At 40.7% G+C, this 24638-nt stretch overlaps 2 protein-coding genes across 2 annotated transcripts in view; both read right to left on the reverse strand.

The window, feature by feature from the left end:
- Positions 1-1655: 1655 nt before the first annotated feature.
- Positions 1656-14441, reverse strand: galnt12 (polypeptide N-acetylgalactosaminyltransferase 12). Its single transcript, XM_022747269.1, has 10 exons — positions 13603-14441; positions 13097-13266; positions 12232-12421; positions 11742-11927; positions 11464-11581; positions 10818-10994; positions 8326-8457; positions 7972-8085; positions 6458-6613; positions 1656-5359 (listed from the first exon to the last, which is right to left on the reverse strand). Exons 1-10 carry the CDS (start codon positions 13956-13958, stop codon positions 5222-5224), a joined length of 1737 nt encoding a protein of 578 aa, XP_022602990.1. The 5' UTR covers positions 13959-14441; the 3' UTR covers positions 1656-5221.
- Positions 14442-17843: 3402 nt separating this feature from the next.
- LOC111223003 (polypeptide N-acetylgalactosaminyltransferase 4-like) overlaps positions 17844-24638 on the reverse strand; it is a 21439-nt gene continuing 14644 nt past the window's right edge. The window contains exons 8-12 of the mRNA XM_022746956.1: positions 23608-23784; positions 22108-22239; positions 21140-21250; positions 19743-19895; positions 17844-19565 (exon numbers count right to left, since the gene is read on the reverse strand). Of these exons, the coding sequence (XP_022602677.1) occupies positions 19434-19565; positions 19743-19895; positions 21140-21250; positions 22108-22239; positions 23608-23784 (705 nt within the window). The 3' untranslated portion in view covers positions 17844-19433. The remainder of the gene's footprint in view (positions 19566-19742; positions 19896-21139; positions 21251-22107; positions 22240-23607; positions 23785-24638) is intronic.

Genomic DNA, 24638 nt, shown 5'->3' on the forward strand with positions numbered 1-24638 from the left:
GTGTTTCTGTGGTATTGTTTCACACAGAGTGTTTCACATCGATGTTCTACAAATATATTTTTAGGGCCATAAAGACCTTAAATTCACATCTTCCTGCCTTAGCTTAACAATTATTAGATGTTGCCTTTGTTTCCAAAGATGGATTTACCATTCAGAACATCTGTTGTCATGAAAGCTGTCAAGGTTAATTGCTGTTCAAGTTTGTCTTTGCCTCCTTGAGAAACTGATTTCCATGAAAGTGATGATCTCTGCCAAATGGAAATGGCTCACATGATCCATAAAATAAAACCACAATACTGCTCAGATATAAGTGATGAACTGTAGAATAGTTGGTTATGGTTATTTAAACAAATTTGCCTTGAGAGACTTCATGGAAGCCTTGCTGCTTTCTTCACTGCATGAGCCACCTCATCAGATGCAAGGCAGTAGCAGTGCATAAGAAATGTTATTCTATCTCTGTATCTAGGCCTCACATGTTTGCTGCACCGTCTGGAGGCCCTCCTGAAAGTGAAAGTGTGTCATCTAATGTATGCAGCCAGCAGCCACTGCTCCTGAGCTGTTCTGGGTATTGGGGATTACATAAACTAAACCATCATGGAGTGTAGAAATGGCCTCCTATCACTGTGTGTGTGTGTGTGTGTGTGTGTGTGTGTGTGTGTGTGTGTGTGTGTGTGTGTGTGTGTGTGTGTGTGTGTGTACTGGTCCTCCTCTGGTTCCTCTCCCTCCCTGACAACTGAAGCATCTCCAAAGACTTGCACCACAGGGAGTCTTGTTTTGCATTATCATTAAAGACACATATAGGGTGTGGGAGACTGTGGTGCTGCAAAAACTAGGTCTACGCCGTATGCAGGCTACAACAAAATACACCGTTTTCTGTGGACGCATTTGCTGAATTACAGGATATTTTATGGCGCCATTTTGTACCACACACTTCACTGAGATGCACCCCAAAGATTAGGATGAGGCAGTGCTGGAGACAGCAGCATCACAGCCTTCTGCAGGAGGCCTCCTCATTTTCCTAGGAAGCAGCCGAGTGGTGGCTGTGCAGCATTTGTCAGAATGTGAAGATTTCTGGCAAGTTTTCCATCAGAGCATGTCATCCTGTGCGAGAGAGAAACCAGCTTGTCTCATGCGGTGCCTTCAGTGAGGCACAAATATTCCCCGCTATTATTTCCAGCAGTGTAGTACACTTCAATTGAAAGATGCACTTGAATGTAATTTTACCTTTTCTAATTCTTTAGCATGTGCAGTTTAAATGTAAAGATGCCAAAACCAGTCCACACACACACACACACACACACACATACTATAGGCTATGAAACAAACAGCAAAGCATCATCAATGAGTAATTGAGAGAGACTGCAGGGCACAGCTTCAACACCAGGGGAAACGGAGCGACTTGGCGAAGGCGCCACATTTCTCCATCGCACTCAGCAGCTGGTGATCAAACCAATCAGATATGGTTGGAAAATCTCTCCCTTTCTTCTCTCATTACCCTCTGAGCGTCTTGATTCACATCTCCATCACAGTTAAATGCGGATGATAGCCTGTTTTACTCCTCGTAGATGCAGATGAGTCACAGCCTTATGGATAAACAATGGTGTACAGTGAGAACAAAATAATTTTTTGTCACTTTTTTTTTTATAGAAGTCAGACAAGTGATACACAATTTAAAGACACAAAAGTGAACATTAAAAAACAAAGAACATAATGAGCGAGAACAGGCATTAATTGTATCAAACATTACTTATGTGTTCACTTATTTCGACTCTCAATTGACAACAATTAAAGATATGGTCCATTTATTGGATCCAACAAAAAATACACATACATACAAAAATAATGTTAATTGCATCCTTCACTTTCCTAATAACAATATAAGGCCACTGGAGTTAGTAAGAACACTAATACACCAGACACGGTGTTGAATTCCAGCATTATTATTTCTGTACATTTACCACTTAAATAATTCAAATGTCTCCACTGGGAATTGTTTAGCATTATAAACAGGAGATGTGCATGCTGTTGTAAAACAGCACTGCCTGGTCCATTAGGGTTGGGTGACAGTGCAATCAGCCACTTTACAGGTTCAAGTGCTCCAACAGATCCCTGGAATATCACCACCGTTTATGACAAAGGTTTGGTTGATATAAAAGCCCTATATGACCTGCCAGAGAGACATGGCTCCAACGGGCGAATATCAATTTTATTGCAGCTGTGTGTAGAATATCAAATTAGCACACAATATAATGCCAGTGTATGTAGGACATGCCTGGGATAACAGATGGCCACACTGAACAATAAATTACCCTTTTTAATAAAAGGATAGAATATTTATACTGCACTCAGAGGCAGACACAAACTAAAGAAAATGGAAAAACTGTCACTTCTGAAGTGTTCAATACATAAACCATGAAGCACTGTGTTAAAAGAGCAATTTCACCTGTTGCCGGTGAAACTGATCTCTCACGGATGATACTCACTGAAGAAACTTTTCTTTTCTTAAATCGTGGAAAGCTCAGCCCTCAAGGAGTTTGGCACGATTGCCAGGAAACATGCACAGCTTGGAAACTGTTTCAAACAACCTGTTATTAAGACTTTCTCAGCCATATGGCGCTCTGCTATCAAGACCAAAAACAAGCATTATGACCATACACAATTTGCTCTTTTTAGCCATACCACCCATCAAACAATCCTGAGAGAGATGCCCCTCCCTTTGAGAAGCTGACCATAATCTTCCTACTGGTTTTTTGGTCCATTTGATTTATTACCAAGCATTGTCTCCACAATCATGTACCACTCATAATGGTAGCAAAAGCCTTTATGGACTCCTGGGAACTTTAACCCCAGGAATTACTCCATATTCAAATATGATTTGAACTTATTTCATGCTTTCATCAGTACAGTTATCTCATGCTCCTTTACACTTCTCTGCATGCTGCAATAAAATTGTTAATATATGTTCAGAGTGGTAAGTAATGCACATCTTGCTCTGTCCCTTTAGGCTTGTACTAAGTGAGCTCATACACACAGATGTTACCATGTTCTTGAAACACCACCATTACGCATTGCATTCATTATATTTGGCAAAGGAAGGGATTCTGATTCTATTCAAGTCCCAGCTGTGGTCCTGGCAAAATCTCTTTTTCTATCTCCCATTTATCTTATTGTGAGTATACATTCTGAATCAATAGAAAAAATCTATTTTAGTCCGATCATCCTCTAACATCAATTCCTAACAGAGCTCCTCTGAGACTGATGGGCCAACAGCCTGTGAAGGTTAATGGTAAGGAAGAGGTCACAAATTGCTTCAGTCAGCCTCCTCCATTATCTGCTTCTGCTGTCAAAAACTGTACTCTTGATGATTTCCGTTCATAAATCAAACCTCAAGCACATGAGTATACAAGTGCGCATCTGAGGAGGATTTGGCTGGCGTTAGTCCAAAAGATAAGTCCGCCACCGCCGCACACGTTTGACACAGAGAGGGTGGTGATAAAGAATTGGGAAAGGACCAGAAAATCAATCAGGAAGCCATCTGCCATCCCAGGGCTCTGGAGACACCAACAACTGTCTACCACTCCGCTGTGTTTCCCTTATTCCCTCTGCATAGCCTGAGGGACAGCCACAGAACTGACCACGACTCTGAACAGGATCTATCGTTGTAGAATTCTGACGAATAGAAACAGAGGCAGTGTGCACAAATCAGCACAACCCACCAGAGTAATATGCATTCACTCAAGGGATTGCCTGCTCACCAGTGCATATTCTCAGCAGAGGCCCGTATGTACTGTAAGTGAGCAGACACTCTGTCTCAACTTTAACTACTGCTCTCTTTCTGTCTCATCGTGTAACAAAATATACATTCAGCTCATGAGCATTCGTCATGATCCTAGTAACGTGAAGGGAAATCCTAAAATAAAATTACAAGTTTTTTTTTACATCCAGCACTTTCCATGAGCTCTAAGTGGACAAGTAAGATGAGGAGGAAGACCCTTTTCTTACGAACTCAGTGTTTATACATTTGCACTAACCAGCATTAAATGAATAAATTCACACTTATTTTACGACTGAAGTTGAGATATATCTGCAATGACGCTATGAAATAACACAGTAATTTAGTCTCATCTACAAAATACATCACTTTAAATAAACATAATTGACACCACATGAATTCAATCCATAAAATATGGCTATGATTTAGTATTTTGAAGCTGCAGAAGCAAGTACACTATGTGGAATGCTTTTTTCTTCCTTTATAAAAATGACTACAAAAACTAGCAAAACGACCCATGTCATTTTACCCCAGTTAGATCTGCATTTCAAAATTACCTCAGTAAAAGCTGAACAGTTTAAGACTGGAGTTTCTCCTGTTATCAGTAGTTAGGTGATTAAGTTCAAGATTTCCTAGGTACTTGCATAATGCCTGTGATTTAAGGCTTTTCTCTAAGCCACCTGTATGTAAGAGTAGCGAGCACTCAAAATGTCTTGAAAAGGTTCTTAACAAAATACCTGAAGATTTGTCCCACTTTCTCTTGACAAATAGAAAGCACAGTGAAAGAGAGGAAAGTGCAGAGAGGTGCGTTGGCCCCCTCTACAGGAGAAGATGCAAATATCCTAAAATGTCTCATGATGTGGTTCTGAAAATCGCTGTTATGCCAACCAGCAGCTCATAAGAGGCTACGGGTATGATGACAGAGGTATTTAAGCAGTTGTTTTCTTTCAGATGGATGCACACAAGTTTCAGTGTTTGTCCATGTGCACATAAAACAACTGAGCTAAAATGATCTCACTAAGATTTCAGCAGCGGTGGAGTGGGTAAATGAAAGAGAAGAAAAATGTCTGCGTGTACAGTTCTGCAGGTTATCACTAATTCTCAAGCATGTCCTTGCTTAGAAAAACTGTTCATATTCCAGTGGGCTCCTGTCTGCCAGAAACAGCATCCAAATAAAAAAAATATCCCCATGTATATATATATTTACAAAGTACTTCAGAAAGTAAGTACTTATCAGTATAATTTCCTCTTGATCCATTAAATCCAGCTGGAAGAAATGTGCAAAGGTTGAAGTTTGGAAGGGAGCACAGAGGCTTCCTCCTTTGGGCTCCTTTCAGGGCAAGGCACACATATCAAAAAACATTTAACAAGTCAATCCACCGATATCCCTCCTCAGGATATTGGCCTGAATGAAAAACAGATTCGTAAATATATTCAAGGTTGATGCCATTACATTCTCTCCTCAAAGAACCACTTCTGTTGGAGGCTGTCAGAGCAGGGCTGGAGTGAGGGGGCTGGTGTCCCGTTGTCTGTCTTGTCTACTGCCTCAACACATTTCTGGCTCATCACATGATACAGACTCCCATCCTGAAAAGAACCAGTTTGGAGGATATGTACTGTTACAATACTAGAACACAATAGTTACATGCAGGTTAATCACTCAAATGGCCAAAAAGCTGTTATGAAAAGCAGCTATTACATTACAGTACGAGTATAGCTGCTGCTCTGTACAGCAGATATTATCATTTTTACATTATGACTTATGATCGACACTATTTTAAGAACATCAGTGCTTACCATTGGAGCTGAGAGATTCTGCACTGATTGATCTGCCCATTTAGTTACCCTACATTAGCATGTTTGTTTGCTTCACTTTCTCTTCTCCCTCCCTTTATTCTTAAATGTGCCACTCTTCTGCCTCTGGCCTCCCTGATACATCCATTCAGTCTTTCTTGGCTCCATTTACATTTAGATAGCATGGTTTAGCTACTGACACTGGGTTAGGCGTATCTGCACTGAAACACATGCTTAACAACTTCCAGCATTGTGTAGTGAAGACCCAGTTTGCTGGTGCGCTGGTGTTTATTATCAGCCACACTGGCGCTCAACACCTGTGGAGCAGCTCGGTAATGTGACTGACATGACTTTGACTGTGGAATGAATTCGATTTTGATCCTTGCTGGGACCTCATGATTCGGTTCAGTTCAGTCCAATAATTACACATAAAACATTTAAAACATAAAAGATTTGAATTATTAATTTCGCAAGAAATAATTCTGCTGATTTTTCCCAAAACATAAAAAAAAAAAAGAGAGAAAATCAACACAGTGTTAATATTCCTGTCTAGACTGGGTCAAAAGAAACAGAAAAACCGAGCAAACCGGGCAGTGAGTGTTGGAAAATTTGGTTCTCACCATATTTTGAAGTATGAGTGCTGGTTCAAGAAGGAAAGTAATAAATCATTTGGAAAGATTAACAAAAAGTCTGAAATTCAAAAGGAAAGTGTTTTGTGGACCCCAAATCAGATATCATGTTACACTTGTCTTTGGCTACAAGACAGCGACTCAAAAACTCATTCCATCCTTCACATTCACTGCCACCATGCACTTCCCGTCTTACCACTCTTTGTTTAAATTTGGATTTAAATACAGACACAGACATGATAAACAGAAATATACTTGTTACCTCTCGGAAGACAAATTTCTGATCTTTAGGCACAGGTTGTCCTCGTTTTCTGCACAGCTGGAGTGTCAGGTAGGTGCTGATGTTGTCACCCACAATGCATCCTGCAGGTTCCCTCGTGTTATAGCAGATCTCACCGTCCGTGGAGTATTCAAAGAACTGCAGGATGAGATGACACAGCTGGGTTTCATTCTAAACCTTTTCATGGAAATTGTGTTATGTCAAATACAAGCTAAATGGAAACACTATTCTTTTTTAAATCCAAGTTTTAAATCTAACTTGAAATAGAAATTAAAATAATTTAAGTGCAAGCACGCTCTTCCCCCCTTCAAACAATAGTTGGCTCAAGGAAATCCTAAATCCCATCAAACTTGAAAAGATTAGATTTTCACTTAGACTCCTGTAAAATCCTTTGACAAAAAAAGAAAGACAATGTTTTATGCATGTGACACAAGTGTCAATTTTTCACTTGAACTCAACTGATGGAAACACAACTTGCATTAAATTTTTGTAATATTTAAGTCATAAGAGGATCTGTACATGCATATGTATGTGTGCACGTACATTTTATGTGTGACTCAGGGGAAAAAGATATGCAGCAAATGGATACAGTGTACTGAGGGAGACACACACAGACACGCACATACACACACAACTTCTGTTATGTGCACAGCCTATGACTGAGAGTGTGGAGTAAGTGTGATTCTGCAACATGCATAACACTCTCATAAAAGCAAACAGCACAAGGACTGCAGAGGCCACCTCCTAGAGAGACGACATCAATGTGTGTCCACAGAGGGCTGCTGGAATAACAATGGTAAATTTCACAGTGTTTCCTGGCCTACTGCCAACCACAGGGGATAGAGGTGTTGGGAAATATATTCTCCTTTGTATCAACAAAGCCAACATATCATTTTTCAATCTGGGACAGGCGCATCCAGTCCACTATTCCCAGATTTGTAAAAGTACGGCTACAAACCCTTGCTGTCTACTATGAAATAAGAGGATTGTGTCTCTACTTTGAGTGACTCTGAGCAGCTATTTCTGACTGTGATTACTGCTGCCTCAGGTAAACAGAAAATAGGGATTCATGGAGGATGGGAAAGGCAGGAGTAAGGAGATGATAAATAAAAATGTGAGAAAGGAATCAGAATGAGGCCAGTGACTAGGCTGGGTGACTACAGGGACATCTGAACCTTTCAAATTCTTGTAAACAAATAAGTGTATCACTGAAGGTATAGACACAGAAAAGACTTTAGTTGAATTGAACTCAAACTTAATTAAAACTCAGTGCAGCTTGTAAAAAGGACTTTAAAACCTAGAAAAAAGTCAGAAAAAATCTACAAAAAAAAAAACATAAAATATAAGATTCTCTAATTCAAGTACAACCGAGATTAATCAGACTATTCATATTTCACAGTGTTAAAATTAAGACATTTTAGTGAATTGATTTTTCACCAGACAACACATCAAGAAACATTGTATGGCATGTAGCCTGACAGAGTAACGTCCAGTACCTGGTTCTGACCCATGCCGTGACACTGGTAGAGGATGACCCTTTGACCCACCACCGTGTGTTCATCTACAGGATTGTAGTCAAAGCAGTAGTTGTTCTTGCCCCGGTTTTTAAACTATAATGAGCAAAAAGCATTTATATCAATATAGTTTTTTCAAGTATTTATAAAATATATCTTACAGGAGCTCATACAGAGGTGAGGAAATCACACTTTTACTTTTTTTTATGCTTTTTTTTTTTGATAAGGCTCTGGTGTGAGCTGTGTAGCTGGATTAAATCCAATCAGATTGGTGACAATTGGTAAATTCATATTCTAATTTAAAGCTGACAATCAGTAACTGAGATGTGTCCTCACCATTCCAAACATGCCTGGTCGATCCTCTGGGACGTGAATATCAAGGTAAACATTATCCAAATACCACTTGAAGTTCTTACAGCCCAGCTTCTCTCTAAGCCTCTTCCGCTCCGTCACGTCTCCAAAGGCCTCCTAGAAACAAAGACCACAAATGATAGTTCCACCTCATTATTTCAGTACCTTTTTACCTTAATGCCCTGAGATTCATAACAATATCAGGAAGAACAGAGTGGCTGTAATATGGATATTACAAGATGTTAAGTATCAATGGCATCTCATAATCAAAGAAAGACCTTTATGTGTGTACAGTGAGACACCTGCAGTGTCAGAGGACGTGTTCATAGCATAGCTCTGTGCTGAAATGGTGTACAACAGCACCATCTATAGTTGTTTCATAACTCTACATAATTACAAGACATTACAAATAATGAGACGCCCTCAAAACAAACAGAGCTCTTAACACTAAACCATTCCTAAGTCCTAGTCAAACAAGAGGGAGAGTATCAACCTGTATATTTTACAAGTGTATATGTGCATGTTAGTATACGCATATAGTACATGTGTGTTTATGTAGATACCTTTATACACACATGGTTACACACACACACACACACACATCACAGTGATCATGACTAGTGAACTATAGTGCGGGGAAGAGGACAGTCTCCACTTTGATCTGCCCATGCACATATGCTCACCACACCTTCTGCAGCACTGCAGGATGATGATGGATGATGGTGGTTTGCCCGAGCACAGCTGTAATTGGCCCTTCATCAATTTATTGGGTCAAGAGAGGGATTCCCAAAGGAGACAATCTGTTGTCAATAGGACGAAAATGCTATGGAGAGGCAAAATTAAGGACCAGTACAGGTGCTACTTAAATGTAATGTAATGTAAGGGTGACGAGCAGCCCAATGACAATCCAATATATGGACCAGGGAGGGATCACTGAAAAACAAAACTAAAGGATCAAATAGAGGCCAATGTAACGTACACAAGGGGCCAGGGAGGTGCCAATTAGATGAGAATAAAAAGGCAGTGGGAAAACAACAGAAGCATGCTTACAGTTTTTTCCCAGATTTATTCTTTTGTCTTAATGATCCCTGAAATGTATACACCGTTACATTTTGAGTCTAGTTTATTTAGACTTCACACTTTATTACTTATTAACGAAGAGTTGTAAACATAACTCACATGAACTGACACATAGTTCATCAACTTCAGTTTCAGTGACCCATCATCCTGCAACCCCAATATACTGTTTTCTACTCTGGGGAGGGACTGACAATGTAATGGCCTACCAGACTGAAAGGAGATAATACAATTAGCTATAAATATATGTATTAGACTGACTCAAGTTATCTAGATTGTGGGCTTGGAACCAATTTAGGGCTAAAGGTGGAGGCGTCTAGTAATACTGAACCTCAGGTACTAATTTACATAAATAAACATCTCACTGCTTGAGTTTTTCTCTAGCACAGGGAGGCCAAGTGATCCAAAAGAAAAATGGAGAGCTTTGTGTGTGGGTAGCTTCTACTTTGACAATATCCTACAAGCTCCAAGAGATTCAGTAGGAATATGCAAAGAATATCTTGACAGACTTATTGTTCAGATTTACAACAGAGATTAATAATCTCCTCATAAAGTCAAACAAAACCTGCACTTAGGTATCTCAAAATTTGTAAACTGCTGGAAATGGAAAAAACTAAAAAATCACAGAAAATGAAAAGTTAAAAAATAAGAGAGCTTGAAAATAATATGAATTAAATCCCAATTATTATAAAATATTACAAAATTGTTGAGAGAGCCTTGTGTGTATGTACACGTGTCTGTTTAAGTCAAGCAGTCCCTATTTAGAGGCTTTGGTGTATTGGGTTTATCATACCACAGGTTGGAAAGGCTACCTCCTCTAAGAGAGATGAGCGCCACCTGATCTGTGTTTAGAAAGCTTCTCCTTTTAACTACACTGTTGCACACTAACCCACCTCCTCCTACGCATGCACACATACAAAGGCAGGGCACCCCGTGGGTTAGCACTGCTCTCATCCTGTCAAGGACAGGTTGGTGACACCCGTTGGCACATAGTGGCATGGAAAGGTGGTAATCACACACCGGAACGCCCTGACACCCCTGTCACCTTGGGTGTCCACTGCTCATGTATCCCAAGTGTCACTTAATCAGGGGAGCTTTTTCACCACAGCGGGAGTGCAGTGTGTGAGTGTGTGTGTCTAGTTTGAGAGAGAAAGGAGTGCATGTAATTTTAAGCACGTGTGTGTGGGACTGAGAGTGTGTCGCTGGTGAAATCAAGTCATTAATCAATCAGACAGTTCTGTGATGAGTGCAGCAACGAAAATACACGGCCATCACAATTCTCCAAGAAGAAAACAAGTCATTCAGTCATTAAATATGCCAGAATGCTCAAAGAATAGTTTTGTGTTTGACACCACCAGCACACAAACACACGCAAAAGAACACCATCTGTACTGACTCACCAGTCGTGCGTGGGGGTTTCGATGGTAGTAAATCTCTTTGTATTCATCCATCCAGACCTCAGCAGCTCTCACACTGTTTGCCAGAGCTTTGCTCCGTGAGTAAGGGGCCTTTTTAGGGAACACATGGCCCACATGGGAGCATGGGTGGATCTCCAGGCTGCCCCCACACTGCCAAATCTAAGAGACATCAACAACATCACCACGAGGATTTGGTTAGTTTCTCAGCCATGATTCAATCATTTAATCAGGCAACACAAAGCACGGCCCTGTTGCTGAAGAGCTTGGAAAAAAAAAAGAAGTTGTTTTGGTTCCTTCCCTTTGGGATATTGCGGTTATTGGAGGAAAAGGGATGTTCAAATTCTTCATTGCAATTAAAGTATGAGGCTTTATGGCCTGTTTTCACTGGTTGTTTAGTTATAATTCTTTCAGGATGGTTTTGACAGTCTCACATAGTGCAGGTCTTGGTAAATGTAAACCAGACATGGCTGCCTTTTTAGTGCCTTGTGTTTTGTATTGTGGCTTGGTGCTAAAATCTATGCATGGAGTGTGAGGATTGTGCCTATTTTCCATAAAACTAGGAGTTTGCACATGTGGAACACATGTGTATGTACATCAACAAACACACAAAGATAAAATAATTTCTTACCCTGAAGGAGAACTCCAGGTTCTCTCCTCCCCACACCTCCATCCCTGTGTCATATGTTCCCAGGTAATGAAAGTAGTTCTTGTTTACAGCAAACAGACCACCTGCCATGGTAGGAGACCTGGGGAGAAAAAACAGTGATCATTGACTTTCATCTTATAACTCATCTGGATATGATAAGTGATATATCAGTGAGAGGTTTAGTACCAGCTGACAGTGCTACTATGAGTCTTGACCTCTTCTGTAAAGTTATCCATAAAAAATGTTCACGCTTGACACACCTGATGACATCAGTGGGTGAGCGACGGCGTTTCTGCTCATGCTCTGGGACACTGTGCCAGGTGAAGACCAACCGCCAATCAAACCCCCCAATCTGAGGTTCACCAGGGTTGCCTAAATACTGGAAGGTGTTCCAGTCAATCACATCAATGACAGGACACACCACAGCTGATGGCTCCTCTTTGATCCTTGTGGAGAGAGGAGAGAAAAGCCGCTGACAGGGGGAAGTGGTGCTACAAAGCAAGCAATTTGTTCATCTCAAATGTCTGTGTCAACTTTTTGTGTTGCACTTGCTCTAAAGAGAAGTTACTGAGTATACCGACTGAGTCAGCTACATAAAAGCACTCCTGTAGTTTGCTGGCAGAGATTTAGAGCTTCATTCAGTGACATTTCAATTGAGCAAAATGACAAGTGTGTCTAAGCACAAGGCCACGATTTGACAGAATACTCAAGAGAAAGTGTCCTTTCTTTTCCTGCTGCGGGTTTCCTCACCTTTGGAGCAGGGGCTCTAACCAGCCCTCGTGACACTCACAGTGACAGTCCAGGAAGGTCAGCACATCTCCAGTGGTAATGGATGCCCCTAGCAACCGGGCCCGCACCAATCCCTCCCTCTTGGTGGCCCGGATCAGACGCACCTTCCTCAATCCTGAGATGTACTTTTCCAATGGCTCCTTCAGATGAGCTTCAGGAAATTAAACAATAAGACAACATGTTACTTTCTATGTGTGTGCATGAAAGCAATATTTGTACTGAGCGCAATTACGTTTCTTATATTAAATGAATGCATGGAACAAGTACAAAAAGTACAACAAACACAACAGAACAATTTAAACCTGCTACCAGCTTGTTCACCACCAGGGCGGCAGGAATAGCTGGATTGACGAGGTCATGAGTCAAAATATTTTGTAACCACTCCTTGAAGTGTCTCACCCACTGGCATTCAGTTTGGGTACAGAAACAAAACAATGAATGACTACAAACTGGAACACATTGTCATCAAGATATTTGTGCATATTTCTATTGATGATTAAAAAAAATTGCCCTGTTATGTGACATACATATCTGTGAGACTACTTCAGTTTACAGGATAAGATTTCCCTTTATCCACATCTTAGTTTCACTCCTAGCCACTACCTTCCTGTATCTGTTTGGCTTTCCTAATTGCTAACATGTCAGTCTGGCCTTCTCCCCTCTACCTGTCTGACAAACCAGTGCCTGCCACCTGTCTGTGTGTCTCTTTGTGTGTCGCTCTGACAACCTCTCTGTCCTTTGTGACTGTCAGTCTGCCAGCCTGCCTGTCCACAGCCCTCTCCGCCTGTCCATCAGACTGTCTGTCTCAGTCTCCCTGTGTCTGTACCTCTATCACTGTAGTCGTCCACCAGCACCACCTCTTTCAGCAGAATGTCAGGGGACGTTTCCAGCACGCTATGGACTGTCCTCAGAAGGGTGGACCAGGCCTCGTTGTAGAAGGCGATCACCACAGAGGTTGTTGGCAAGGACCGGTAATCATATTTCAGCTCTCTGCAACTGCAAAGGAGAATTTAGTTGTTAAGAGGCAGAATAAGGGGGAGGAGGGGAGGCTGGGTGACAGGGTTAACACTGCATACTGAAGCAGGAAGCTTAAATCTGGTTGCCTAAGTAAGTACTCTGCGATTACCAAATGAAATTAACAGAACAGCAAATATAGGAAGGAGCAATTACTCCACCCCAACAGCAAATAACATACTATCACTCCAAGCGCTATAATGTCCTATGTGGCAGTAACTAAGTTGGGTTTTAACTTTGCTGTGAGATCCACACTGTGCAACATTTATCTTAACTTCAGGGTGATAATAGAGTGTCTTTGCTCAACTAGTAACTTACAGTGGGTTCCATCTCTCTGGCAGCCTGCGATGTAGAGACACTTTATCACTGACATATGTGTTAATCTGATTCTTTTTGAGACTTTCCTCTTCTTTCCTTTTCTCCTCTCCGTTCAGATTCAGTTTGACAGCTCTCCCCATTTCGCCCAGGGCATCTAAAGACATGGGGGGCTTCTCGTAGACAGGCTTCTTGAGCTGTTCATTTTCCACCTCTCCTCCCTCCACAGAGGCCCCTAGTCGATTTGTCGCGCTCACGTCCCCGGAGTTGTGTCTGAAAAATATCAGATACCCAACTAAAGTGGCACCACAGAGGAAAAAAAGTAGCTTGGGTCGATTCCTTCTTCCGCAGGCTGCCATCGTGTCGCTTCCTTCCTCAGTGCAGAGCTGTGTGAAGGTTTCCTGCCCTGAGGAGCTGCACTCCGCTTACACCTACTGCAGAAGTGACCCTTTTAGTTTCAACAGGCTTGTCACGTTTCCGTTTGACGACTTCAAGTTTATTCCGCATACTTTCAGCCACCATCAATGTGAGTCTACGTGAGTTTTCATTTCATCGGAGAAATGCCCAAATACCAACTCTGAGCCGGAACCTTAACGTCTTTATCTCGACTGACGTTTGAGTGGTACACTCCTCCTCCCCTCCTCCTCCTCCTCGACTCTTTTCAACGGTGATTAACGGATTCGGATTAATTATCTCCTTGGATTAGCTAGCTGCCTAACCTGTAGCTCCCCAATGGAGACAAAACAAATCCAGGTCACGATTTCCTTTAGTTTTCAGCGAGAAAATGACGAGCTAAATGCACTGAAATTAAATGAAAGCATGCCAGTAGTTTTCAAGATAAAGAAGCGACAAACTGTGTCCGTACGATATCTCTGTTGAATATGTAGTGTAACCCGCTGTGGTTGATTATCAGGCTAAACTTTGCCTCCCGTCTACTTTAACTTGCTTTGAAGTTCAAACCAAACTGCCAAGCTGGCCGAACTAGCAAACATATTTCCGGTATACGAATTTCAAAGTAAACATCTGCATCGTGCATGAATTTGAATGTACAGTAAATGAATAGCACTAGCATAGTCTATAATTGTTTGGTGTCCATTATAAGTGTTCAAGAGCATGTAGGCTACGTAGCCATGGCTAAACTTTGCGTCCCGGCTATTATCTGCTATATACTATTCAAATATAATATATGTTTCTTAAACTTAAATACATTGTCACTTTTGTATATATATTTTTTAATTCCTGTCAGTTTGTCATGTTTGATTCAAAAAGACATTTGCTGTCATAATAGACTGAATCATGAATACATTATTGTCAACAAGCTTATGTTTAATAATATGTTTGATTGGAAATAATTACTGCAGATTTTATCTTGGTTTTCCTGTTCGTCTGGTTTTATTAATTTTACAAGAACTGCAAAATTCTTACATGTTTGATGTGCTGTAAAACCACCACATGTAAAACTTGAGATCAAGTTTACGCTTTCATTTTGAAGGCAAAATAGTTAAACCGGAAGTGCCAAGTGTTCCTTAATAATATGTTTGATTGGAAATAATTACTGCAGATTTTATCTTGGTTTTCCTGTTCGTCTGGTTTTATTAATTTTACAAGAACTGCAAAATTCTTACATGTTTGATGTGCTGTAAAACCACCACATGTAAAACTTGAGATCAAGTTTACGCTTTCATTTTGAAGGCAAAATAGTTAAACCGGAAGTGCCAAGTGTTCCTTTTTTTTTAACTTGATGGAGTTGAAGTTCAACATCAGTGTAGCCTCAGGTAAATCTTTTAGAGCAATTATAGTGTGAGAGACTTCATCAGGTATAAAGACATCATTTACTTTCAGTAAGATTTTCCACATATTAGTCTTTATTTACTGTTTACTTACGAGTTCGTAACATGGTAGATAGGAGGGCATTTGGCCGGTTTTTTCCTTAGGCTATTGTTTACTGAACATTGCACCAAATATATATTTCTGGGGATTTTAGTCCAGGATAATATACATTACTCGGTGATAAAACCAATATATTTATTTACTCATAACATATTAGAAAATAACCTTCAGCTATACTTACTCAATATACTGTATATTCCCAGAAAAACACAGTGCAACAGTTAGTGAAATCATTTACCTCGGTGGTCTTATTTCATATGAAGCCAGTTGTCACTCACATGAAATTGATATGAAAACCCTTGACACGAATGATGAAATTTGACACAAAATGTATGTTTGAGCAAATTAAAATGCTAAATAATTAAGGCGATCATTCAAGGCGAGAAGGTAATTTGAGTGGCATACTGTTTGATCGAGTACCCATATTGTGAAAACCACAAAGAGACACGGGAAGGCAACAAGTCATCCGGAGTGTTGTAATATACCACGGTAGACTGGGCTTGTCGTGTCTGTCAGAGACACAATATTAATGTTAATGCATGAGGGCGTTTTCATTTAGGACCGGATGATAGATAGCATTTTCCATGCAACAGATATTTGGTGCAAATGTATTAACAGGAAGATAAAACAATAGTCCTTTGGAATATGTTATTATCTTCTCTGTTGTCACTCCACTACAGGCAGATATACTGTTTATGTGGCAAATAATAATAATAATATTAATAATAAGACAGATAAGGTTAGACAGCACAGACGCATCACAGTTTTCTTTATTTTCAAAATCTGACTTTTATTTTTACTTTTGTGTTTCATGTCTCTAATAAAATTACTTTAATGGAAACATTTAATGGGTGGAAACACGTCAACATTTATTGATGACTCTGCTTGATTGTGTGCTTCCTTCAAACAAGAAGAAAAGACACTCAAAAGACTGTGAGATTCACATTGGAAAAGTGGTTTGAACGCCACAAATGCAGCCCCTCTGGACCCCAAACAGCACATCCTAAAGGGCACCATGGCTGAAAGCTGCCAAAGGACTAATGCACCTTGACATGGCATTCAAAAGGGAATGACAAAAGCCCAGCACCAAGCAGGCACCAAGCACCCGCAGGTTTTAAGGAATGTGGATGACCCCATGTACAACTGGATCAGTCAGTCTTCTGTCATGGCTTGTATTTAGGCTGATCAATGAGACCTACTGTATATTTGAAAGCCCTAAAGCAAGTACTCTTAAAAACATGAAACCAGCAATGTTACAGATTTCATGTGTGAAATGGGTTAGGACTGCAGCAGCTGCAACAACAGATCACAAAAAATAGTACATACAGACTATAGACAGATCCAGACAAGGCTGTTCAGTGCTTCTGCAGCCAAATTGATGCTGACAATTAATTCCTCCTCTTTTGTTTTGATGTGATCCTTAATTGAGCTAAGATAAGCGGGGGTGGGGGGGTAGGGGGTGTTAATCTGGCCCTCTTTATATTCTCTACTGTACCTTCCTCTCTTGATCCATTATTAAAAGACCACTGTTTGCACCCCTCGTGCTCTATCAAAGGATGTTAACAGCTTCCCTGAAAAGATTCCCACAATTTACAGTGTAATTCAGCTACATTAACATGTCAGAGAATTATCCCTCGGACATCTAGACTAGACTATAACTAAGTGTGAGAATAAACTAGATTCAAAATATTAATATGAAGTATTAGCTTTAAAAATGTCTTCAAGATCATTCACACCTATCTCAGGTTTAGTGATGTTATCAATGTATATAGCGACTTAAAACTTAAATTCAAAACACAAACTCACTTGGCTATAATAGTAAATAAACCATTTATCATCTGATGAACATCATGAGTTCTACCAAGTTATTAATCGCTTGCTGAGCCCATAGACGCACAGAAATCAACGTGGACAAAATACAGACAGGCCACATTATTTAAGATAACTTCATCCTGTTTGGTCTCACTGGTTCCACAAGATTATTACCCTGAACAAGCTAAAGAAAAATCTTCTCAACCCTGCCCGTGTCCAGTTTTTGTGGACTGACTGGTCATTATTAGTCAGTTATTTGCTTTCCTGCCAGTAGGTGGTGCCAAATGACTGTGAAAGCTGTAATCCATTGTCTGAATCTTTTTATACACAGTCTATGGTCTAAAGGAAATAGGGAGTGAGGATCCCGCCTGTAGAAGCTTTTCAGTAAAAGCCACAGTCCTAAGTAAATTAACAAATTTGTTTCATGTTGTAGCTCAAGCGTTGACAGTTGTACAATATGCTGAGTGTCTACAGATGACAGCAAAAAGAAGATGACAAAAGTGCATTTGTGGTTAGTTTTTTTTATTCTTTCAATCATCCCAACACATATAATCTTATTTTGAGTCATCCATCCCATTTCAATCACCCTCTTCTTCATATCAAGTAATCACCATCATCATCACCATCATCCCTTTTGCATTATCAGTAGTTTGAGGTGCTTTACATTAGCACTGCCCCCCCGCACCCCCCCAGTCCCTTATTTCAAACATTATTTACAAAGGTAACACATAACAGGAGCCATCTTATATGTTTATCTACTGTATCTCTTATTCGTGAATTCAAAGGACCACAGAGACCAAACGTTGCTCAGTGATAAAGCAGTCTTCGGCAAATACAGCTGCTATTCAACAAACATTTCAACAACAGTTACACCACATCTCTTTGTCCTTACATCCCAGTAGAAACACAGACGGGATCTTCAGTGGAAAAAAAAAACAAAACAGGAGTGTTTTTGATGCCGTTTCAAGTACAGTTTACACACAGGAGTCTTGACAAAACATTCTGGCACAGCCAAGTTGAAAGATTAAATTAAACAGGCGCTCCCTTTAAGGCTTTTTGTGACTAAATAAAATCAAGTGCATCAAGCCAGTGTTATTTTAGATATCCACATTTAAAATGTTCTAAATACATTTGACATCCACTGGCACATTTCATTTCGGCACAAACGTGTTCTTCTTAGGATGACAACCTTTCAAAGGCACATTGACGTAGGAGTTTAAAGGGCATTCTTAATTTTACAATACAGGGAAGAATAGATGACAACATTCCTGTCAACTCACTAAGCCCTCTGGGGCAAATTGCACTTAGTGCATGCTTTTGCTTCAAGTCTTGTTCAGGCAGCATTCTACCATGAAACTGGCTCCACAGGCAAGAGATAGAATTGACGGGCAGTTCTGTATGACCACAGTGCTCTCTCCCTGTTCCCCTCTCACATGATGGAGCATGTTAGGATATAGCTGGTTTGGGGCTTAATGCTGCTGACCTTAAATTCCTGGCATGTCTTCTTTGAGCAGCCCATCTTTAAATTGGTTATTTTTTTCAACAACTAACGAAATAAGCATGATGATTGATACAATGAACAATAATAATTAATATTAATTTCACATTAAGGTAATATTCGGTAGTGCAGCATGATTTTTGCATCTAGTCTTCAAGGAAATGCTTTGTCTTTAATCTATTTGAAAGGCACTTCTTCATGTGCTGGAGAGTCAAACCAGTTTCACTGCTCTCATGTTGTTGCAAGAACAATGGCAACAATGACAGTTAAGGTGTGGACTCTGTTTTGGTTGCAGAGGCACTTGGATGAAAGCAACACGAAAGTAAAAGTCTCAAGTTCAGCTGGTCTCCTTAAAAAGACCCGATAAACCTCATCTTCAAATTCTCATTCACTCCAGCACCATCTGCACGTACGCAGTCATTCTCATGGGCATAAAAGCACTGAAATGGGTGAATCATTGGCTTAAAGTGACTTTTCACCGCCTTTTATTTGCTCATCATTCCCATTCAAATGGAGTGCAGACTTGGAGAGAGCCAGAGAATTGGGAGTAGCGGAGAAGACATCCACTGTAGTAATTGCACTATGGTCAAAGAAGGTCACTTGAGGTTTCCTGCTACTTTTTCTCTTCCTCCTCTTACCACTCAAACTTCCACTGCTGGGTTTTGTCTCCTGGATTGCACCGCCTCATCTGGGTGTCTGTGCGGCCCTCTGGTGTGCGGTAGGCTGTCACACACATGTCTGCATGAGGGTGGTAGATGGTCCCGTCCTGAAATGGTTTGAGGGAGAAATGTAGATTAGGGCCAGGATGAGAAATGTGTGAAATTGTGAGTGAAATGTGTGAAATTTAGTCATGCGGTGTAACATATGTGCAAACGAGTTCACTTGGCTTCGTGCTTGAGTGAGAGTCAGAGTGTTTGTGCGTGTACAAGAGTGCTCCCCTTACCTTTCTGAACTCCCAGATGATACTGGGAGACTTGAGCTCCCCATCACGAGGACAGTGCCTCATCCCGATGGAGGTCTGACCCTCGAGCACTTCAGCACACAGCTCTGTCACAGAGTTGAAACGGATCTCCCTCTGTGATGTGTATTCAAAGTACTGGAGCAGAATAAAAGACCTGGTTATGTGGCCATTTTGCAACATGGAGTTTGTATTTGGAAATTTTTTTGGAAAGCAACCCAACTGGAAAAGCAGCAGTGACTAAGAGATTGAAACATTTCTCTACTTCCTTTCCAGGTGTGTTGGAACATCTTTCTTTCCTCCCTTAAAATCTCTTTATTCAGAAAGCTTTTCAACAAGCACAATAGTACATGTTGGCATGTTTTTTCTACTAGGATTACAGGAGGTTTTTCTCTTGTTCTACTGTGGGATCAGTTCCTGGCTAGTTTCGTGGCGTGTCTGCATGTGTGTCAAGGGATCTCATCAGTAAAGATGGGGCTGTGGCCCTCTCAATCAAGCAGAAATAACACCCCCCCCCCCGGTGTCATTTCAACATCCTGGCCAATTGGGACAAAAGATGCAACAATCCCTGGGCTACCCGTTAAACAGAGGGTCAGGTAATCAATCTTCATACTTCCCCATCCTGCTCTTCACATCTCATACATCTTTCAGGTGCACTGGGGCCTATAATGGTTGTTACTAATAAAAGACTCACTTGGGGCCCCTGTGTCTGGCTTCAAACTTATTTACCCAGGCTGTGCCATTCATTCTGCTTGCGAGGCTCATGTATCTTTTAAATGGAACGTGGTTCTTATGTGGGCCAGGGACGGGGGAGCAGGAGGGAGGCGGTAAAGGGCCCTAAGGTTTTTGTTTCAGCAGGGAGCCATTCAAACATTGATTTTCAGTCACACATGGTGCTTTTTGTGACTGGGGACACCTGATGCGTTGCATCAGTGGGGTAATCAGAGTATCGAGCAGGCTGGAGATTCGCAGAAAGGAGCTTTGCCTACTGCCTGCCTCCCAACATTAAATATACATCCTCACAGGCAAATAATCTGCTGCTCGCTAAACCATCCATCACTGCAGCTGGCAGGCATTCAGTTTAAAAGTACATGTGATTCGATTGCTCGATATTTTTGGGTGTATTTTGGACGTAATACCAAACTGAGTTTTTCTTTTCATTACATTTGAGTCTGGACACACCAGCAGAGAGCAATTTTCTGGTGTGAATCAACTGTGGCAGCTCATTTTAGGGGTTAGCAGAAAGCGCTGACATTTTAAGATATATCTCCCATTGGGCCAAGAGAGGTCGTAAGATTATGACAAGAGAGAATACGTGCATGAGAGAGATGGAGAGAGATGGACAAAGACAGATTAAACGAGGTGTGAAATGCTTAGTGTACCTGGTTGCCTCCCTGGCCATGGCAGCCAAACAGAGAGAGGTGGGCACCTGTAGGACTGTGCTCCGGAGCGTTGTAATCCAGACACTCTGAATGTATCCCTGAGCTACGCACCTGGGAAGAGGAGAGAAATAAATATAAATGAAAATTCAAATGCTGTACTACACTGACTGCTGTAAGAGGTTTGTCTGGGTTGGTTTTATCCGAACAGGCAGGTCAGACTGTAAGGTCACATACACAACAGCACCCTGAGGCTAGTAGATTAGGTCTCCTGATTAAATGAGTCTCCAAGACATCACCTCGAAACAAAACAGACTTTTGCCTGCTGTTATCTTATTTTCCACATCAACACACACCTATTAAGCAATCAATATGAAACAGATGACCAGTGTTTTTTGTTTTACTTTCTCCTGCTTTCATATCAAACTGCCAATATTTCTACCTGTGAAAAATGCCATATTTTGAGGCTATGCCATTGTGTGTTTGTACTGTAGGCATGCATTCAATTTTTAGACAAGAACAACATTCCAGATTTTTGTACAACGCCCCGCAATGTGAAACAAGTGGCAGCACGGCAAGGTGGTGGATTTTTGGATGTACAGGCCAAAGAAATCTTTCGGGGCTTTTTCTTTTTTGTTAAGACATCAGGTGTCTGGATCATAATGATCTTGAGCTCAGTCCAAATGGGTTTCAAAGCCTTTGTTTGTCTTCATCCAGCCTTCTCACTTTCACCAGGATTTTCCCCCATCACGCCCCGCCTGACAACCAGTTTCAGACTCAAAATAGATGGAATTAAGGAAGAAAGACTGCAATGTCATCTCTGTGAGTGTTTAGAATCTAGGAGCATATCAGCTCAGAATCTTTGATCAGTAAGTAAGAGTAAATAAAGAGTAAGAGAGCAAATAAAACACAGATGCTGCAGCTTGATCAGAATAAATAATGGAATTCAGATAAAGACGGCAGACACTCACAGCACCATGCCAGCCCGACCTGTCCTCAGGTACATGTAGGTCAGGGTAGATGTTCTTCAGGTACCAGTCAAAACTGTTGCACTTTAGCCTCTCCCTCAGCAGCAGCCGCTCTGAGATATCCCCATAGGTTTCCTGTAAAAATAAGCGCACAACATATGAGCCACCTTCCCAATGTTGTCACTTCATCTCCAGGTTTTACCTTTGTTCATTACATACATGTTGTTCTTTTACAGCACATGATACATTTTCTCATGCATCTGAAGCATCTAACACAAAACAGCCACACCACAAAACTAAATATCTTAATTACCTTATTAACTTACATCCTGTCATCCTTACAACTGCTAATCCTACACATGTAACTCCACAACCTGGCAGCAGCAGGAAATCCTACTTACCTGTTTGTATTGGTCACACCTACAGTATAAACTATGTTACATAGCTGTGTTTGCTGAAGTGGGGAACTCCACCTTAAGCAACTCAAAGTCCAGATCATTCACCCACCTTACACCTTTGTACTTTCTGATAGTAAAATATAAATACAGAGACACCAAACTGTTTCAGTCACAAACTTTCCTAGATCAGAATAACGTGAAACTGTTGCTGGGATAAACAGTGGGAATGTAGTTTCTCATAATAAACAAATAAATAAATATTGTATATTATATATAAATATTATAATACAGTTAAACCATTTCACAATAAACCTCCAAATCCAGGATGTAGAAATTCATTAAAAATGAATGCTATGAGTTCTTGTGAAAAACCTGGTTAGAACAATTAATCTGGGCGGTACAGTGAAGTGGCTCCTTAAAAATCTGAACACTGTAAAAAACAAAAAAAACAAAAAAAAACAAAACAAAAACAAACACATATCAAATCAATATGCTTAACTAAATGCACTTAATGAAAAGGATTTATATATTAGTCCAAATGAATACTACTGTAGTCTGTTAACACGTACTATGATAACAGTGTAATAGATGTGCAGCTGGTGATCTGGCCTGGCGGTGCTGTGTTCAATCACCCCCTGACCAGGTAATTTATTGTTTGATCAAAGATCCCTGACATTAATAATGTACTTTTTTCAGATAGGTGAAACTGAGATACATGAATTTTTGATGGTGGCCAATACTCAGAACCTGAGAGGCACGGCACACGTACCACACACACATCCGCTTGACCTAGTCACACAGGCAGTGTTTCATCATATGTTGACACCTAGACAGGTGAATCATATCATATGAAACATCTAAATCTAACATCAAAGGTAAGCGACTCCTCATAGCATATTAACGTGGTGCTGCTAGGTGGGACATAGCATCAGTGCAAGGCTTCAGTTTAGCTCTGGTTGAATGGAAAACAAGCATGTAACAGGCCAAGACCGAGCTCAGTGCCTGGTGAGTGGCTGTCCAAACATGATTCTAAGGTTAGCATCACAGCAACATGTCTGGCTAAACAAAAACAAAACTTGCTTCCTTTCTTCTGTAAGTGTCCCACCTTTCTGGCTGGAGGATTCCTGTTGTAGAAGTGTTGTTTATATGAGTCCATCCAAACCTCTGCAGCTCGTACAGTATTCTGGAGGAAGTTGGGTCGAGCATAAGGGGCCTTTTTAGGGAACACATGGCCCACATGAGAGCAGGGGTGAATCTCCAGGCTGCCCCCACACTGCCATACCTGAGGGGGTTAAACACATGATATACCATGAATAAGATGTTTATGATACTCCATTTTATACTTTTGTTTAATACAAATTCTACACTTTTGTGGTTAAATAATCCCCCAAAGCAAGTTTACCTGATCCCTGTGTGTGTTTATTCTTAAACATTATGATAGAGCAGTGCTTCTCAACATTTTCAGGCAAGCCCCCCTTCAGACACTGAAAAAAGTTTAGCCCCACCCCACATTTTTTCCTCAATCATTAACAGTGATAGAGGAAGCAACTAATAAAATAGGACCCATGTTGAATTTTAGTGAAACAAAGGTCAGCACGATGCCATCGGCAACATTCATTCATCCAACTTAATTTCACTCCATATTTTTCCCCTGCTCATCCACTACCCCCCCCCCCCCGCAGTGGCTCTATGCCCCCCCACCAGAGGGGTTTGCCCACCATTTTGAGAACCACTGTGATAGAGAATCAGATGTTTATCATTAGCCTGCTACATTGTCAATTCTACGCCATGTGTTGAGCTGATGTGCCACAACAACTGGTGAACTTAATGCACTTAATTGCTGGTATTTATGACTGTGTCTGTAATGTTTGACCTACCTGCCAATAAACTAGTAGATCATTTGTAAATTGCAAATGGTAACTTTTTCAAATTGGGAAACAAGAGATCAGTCCTTGGGTGCAAAATAAATTATACTTTTATGCTATTTTTGTTTACACCTATATAAGCTTAAATCCTTTCTTCAAATATCTTTTTATTGAGGACAAGGTATAAGAAGACAGTTGTACAAAAAGGTAATATTTTTCCTTTTTCACAGAACACATATACAAACGAATACGTCCACCCCACCCACCCCCC

The sequence above is a fragment of the Seriola dumerili genome, unplaced genomic scaffold (genome assembly GCF_002260705.1).
Source record: "Seriola dumerili isolate Sdu_G_001 unplaced genomic scaffold, Sdu_1.0 BDQW01000110.1, whole genome shotgun sequence".
NCBI lineage: Eukaryota > Metazoa > Chordata > Actinopteri > Carangiformes > Carangidae > Seriola > Seriola dumerili.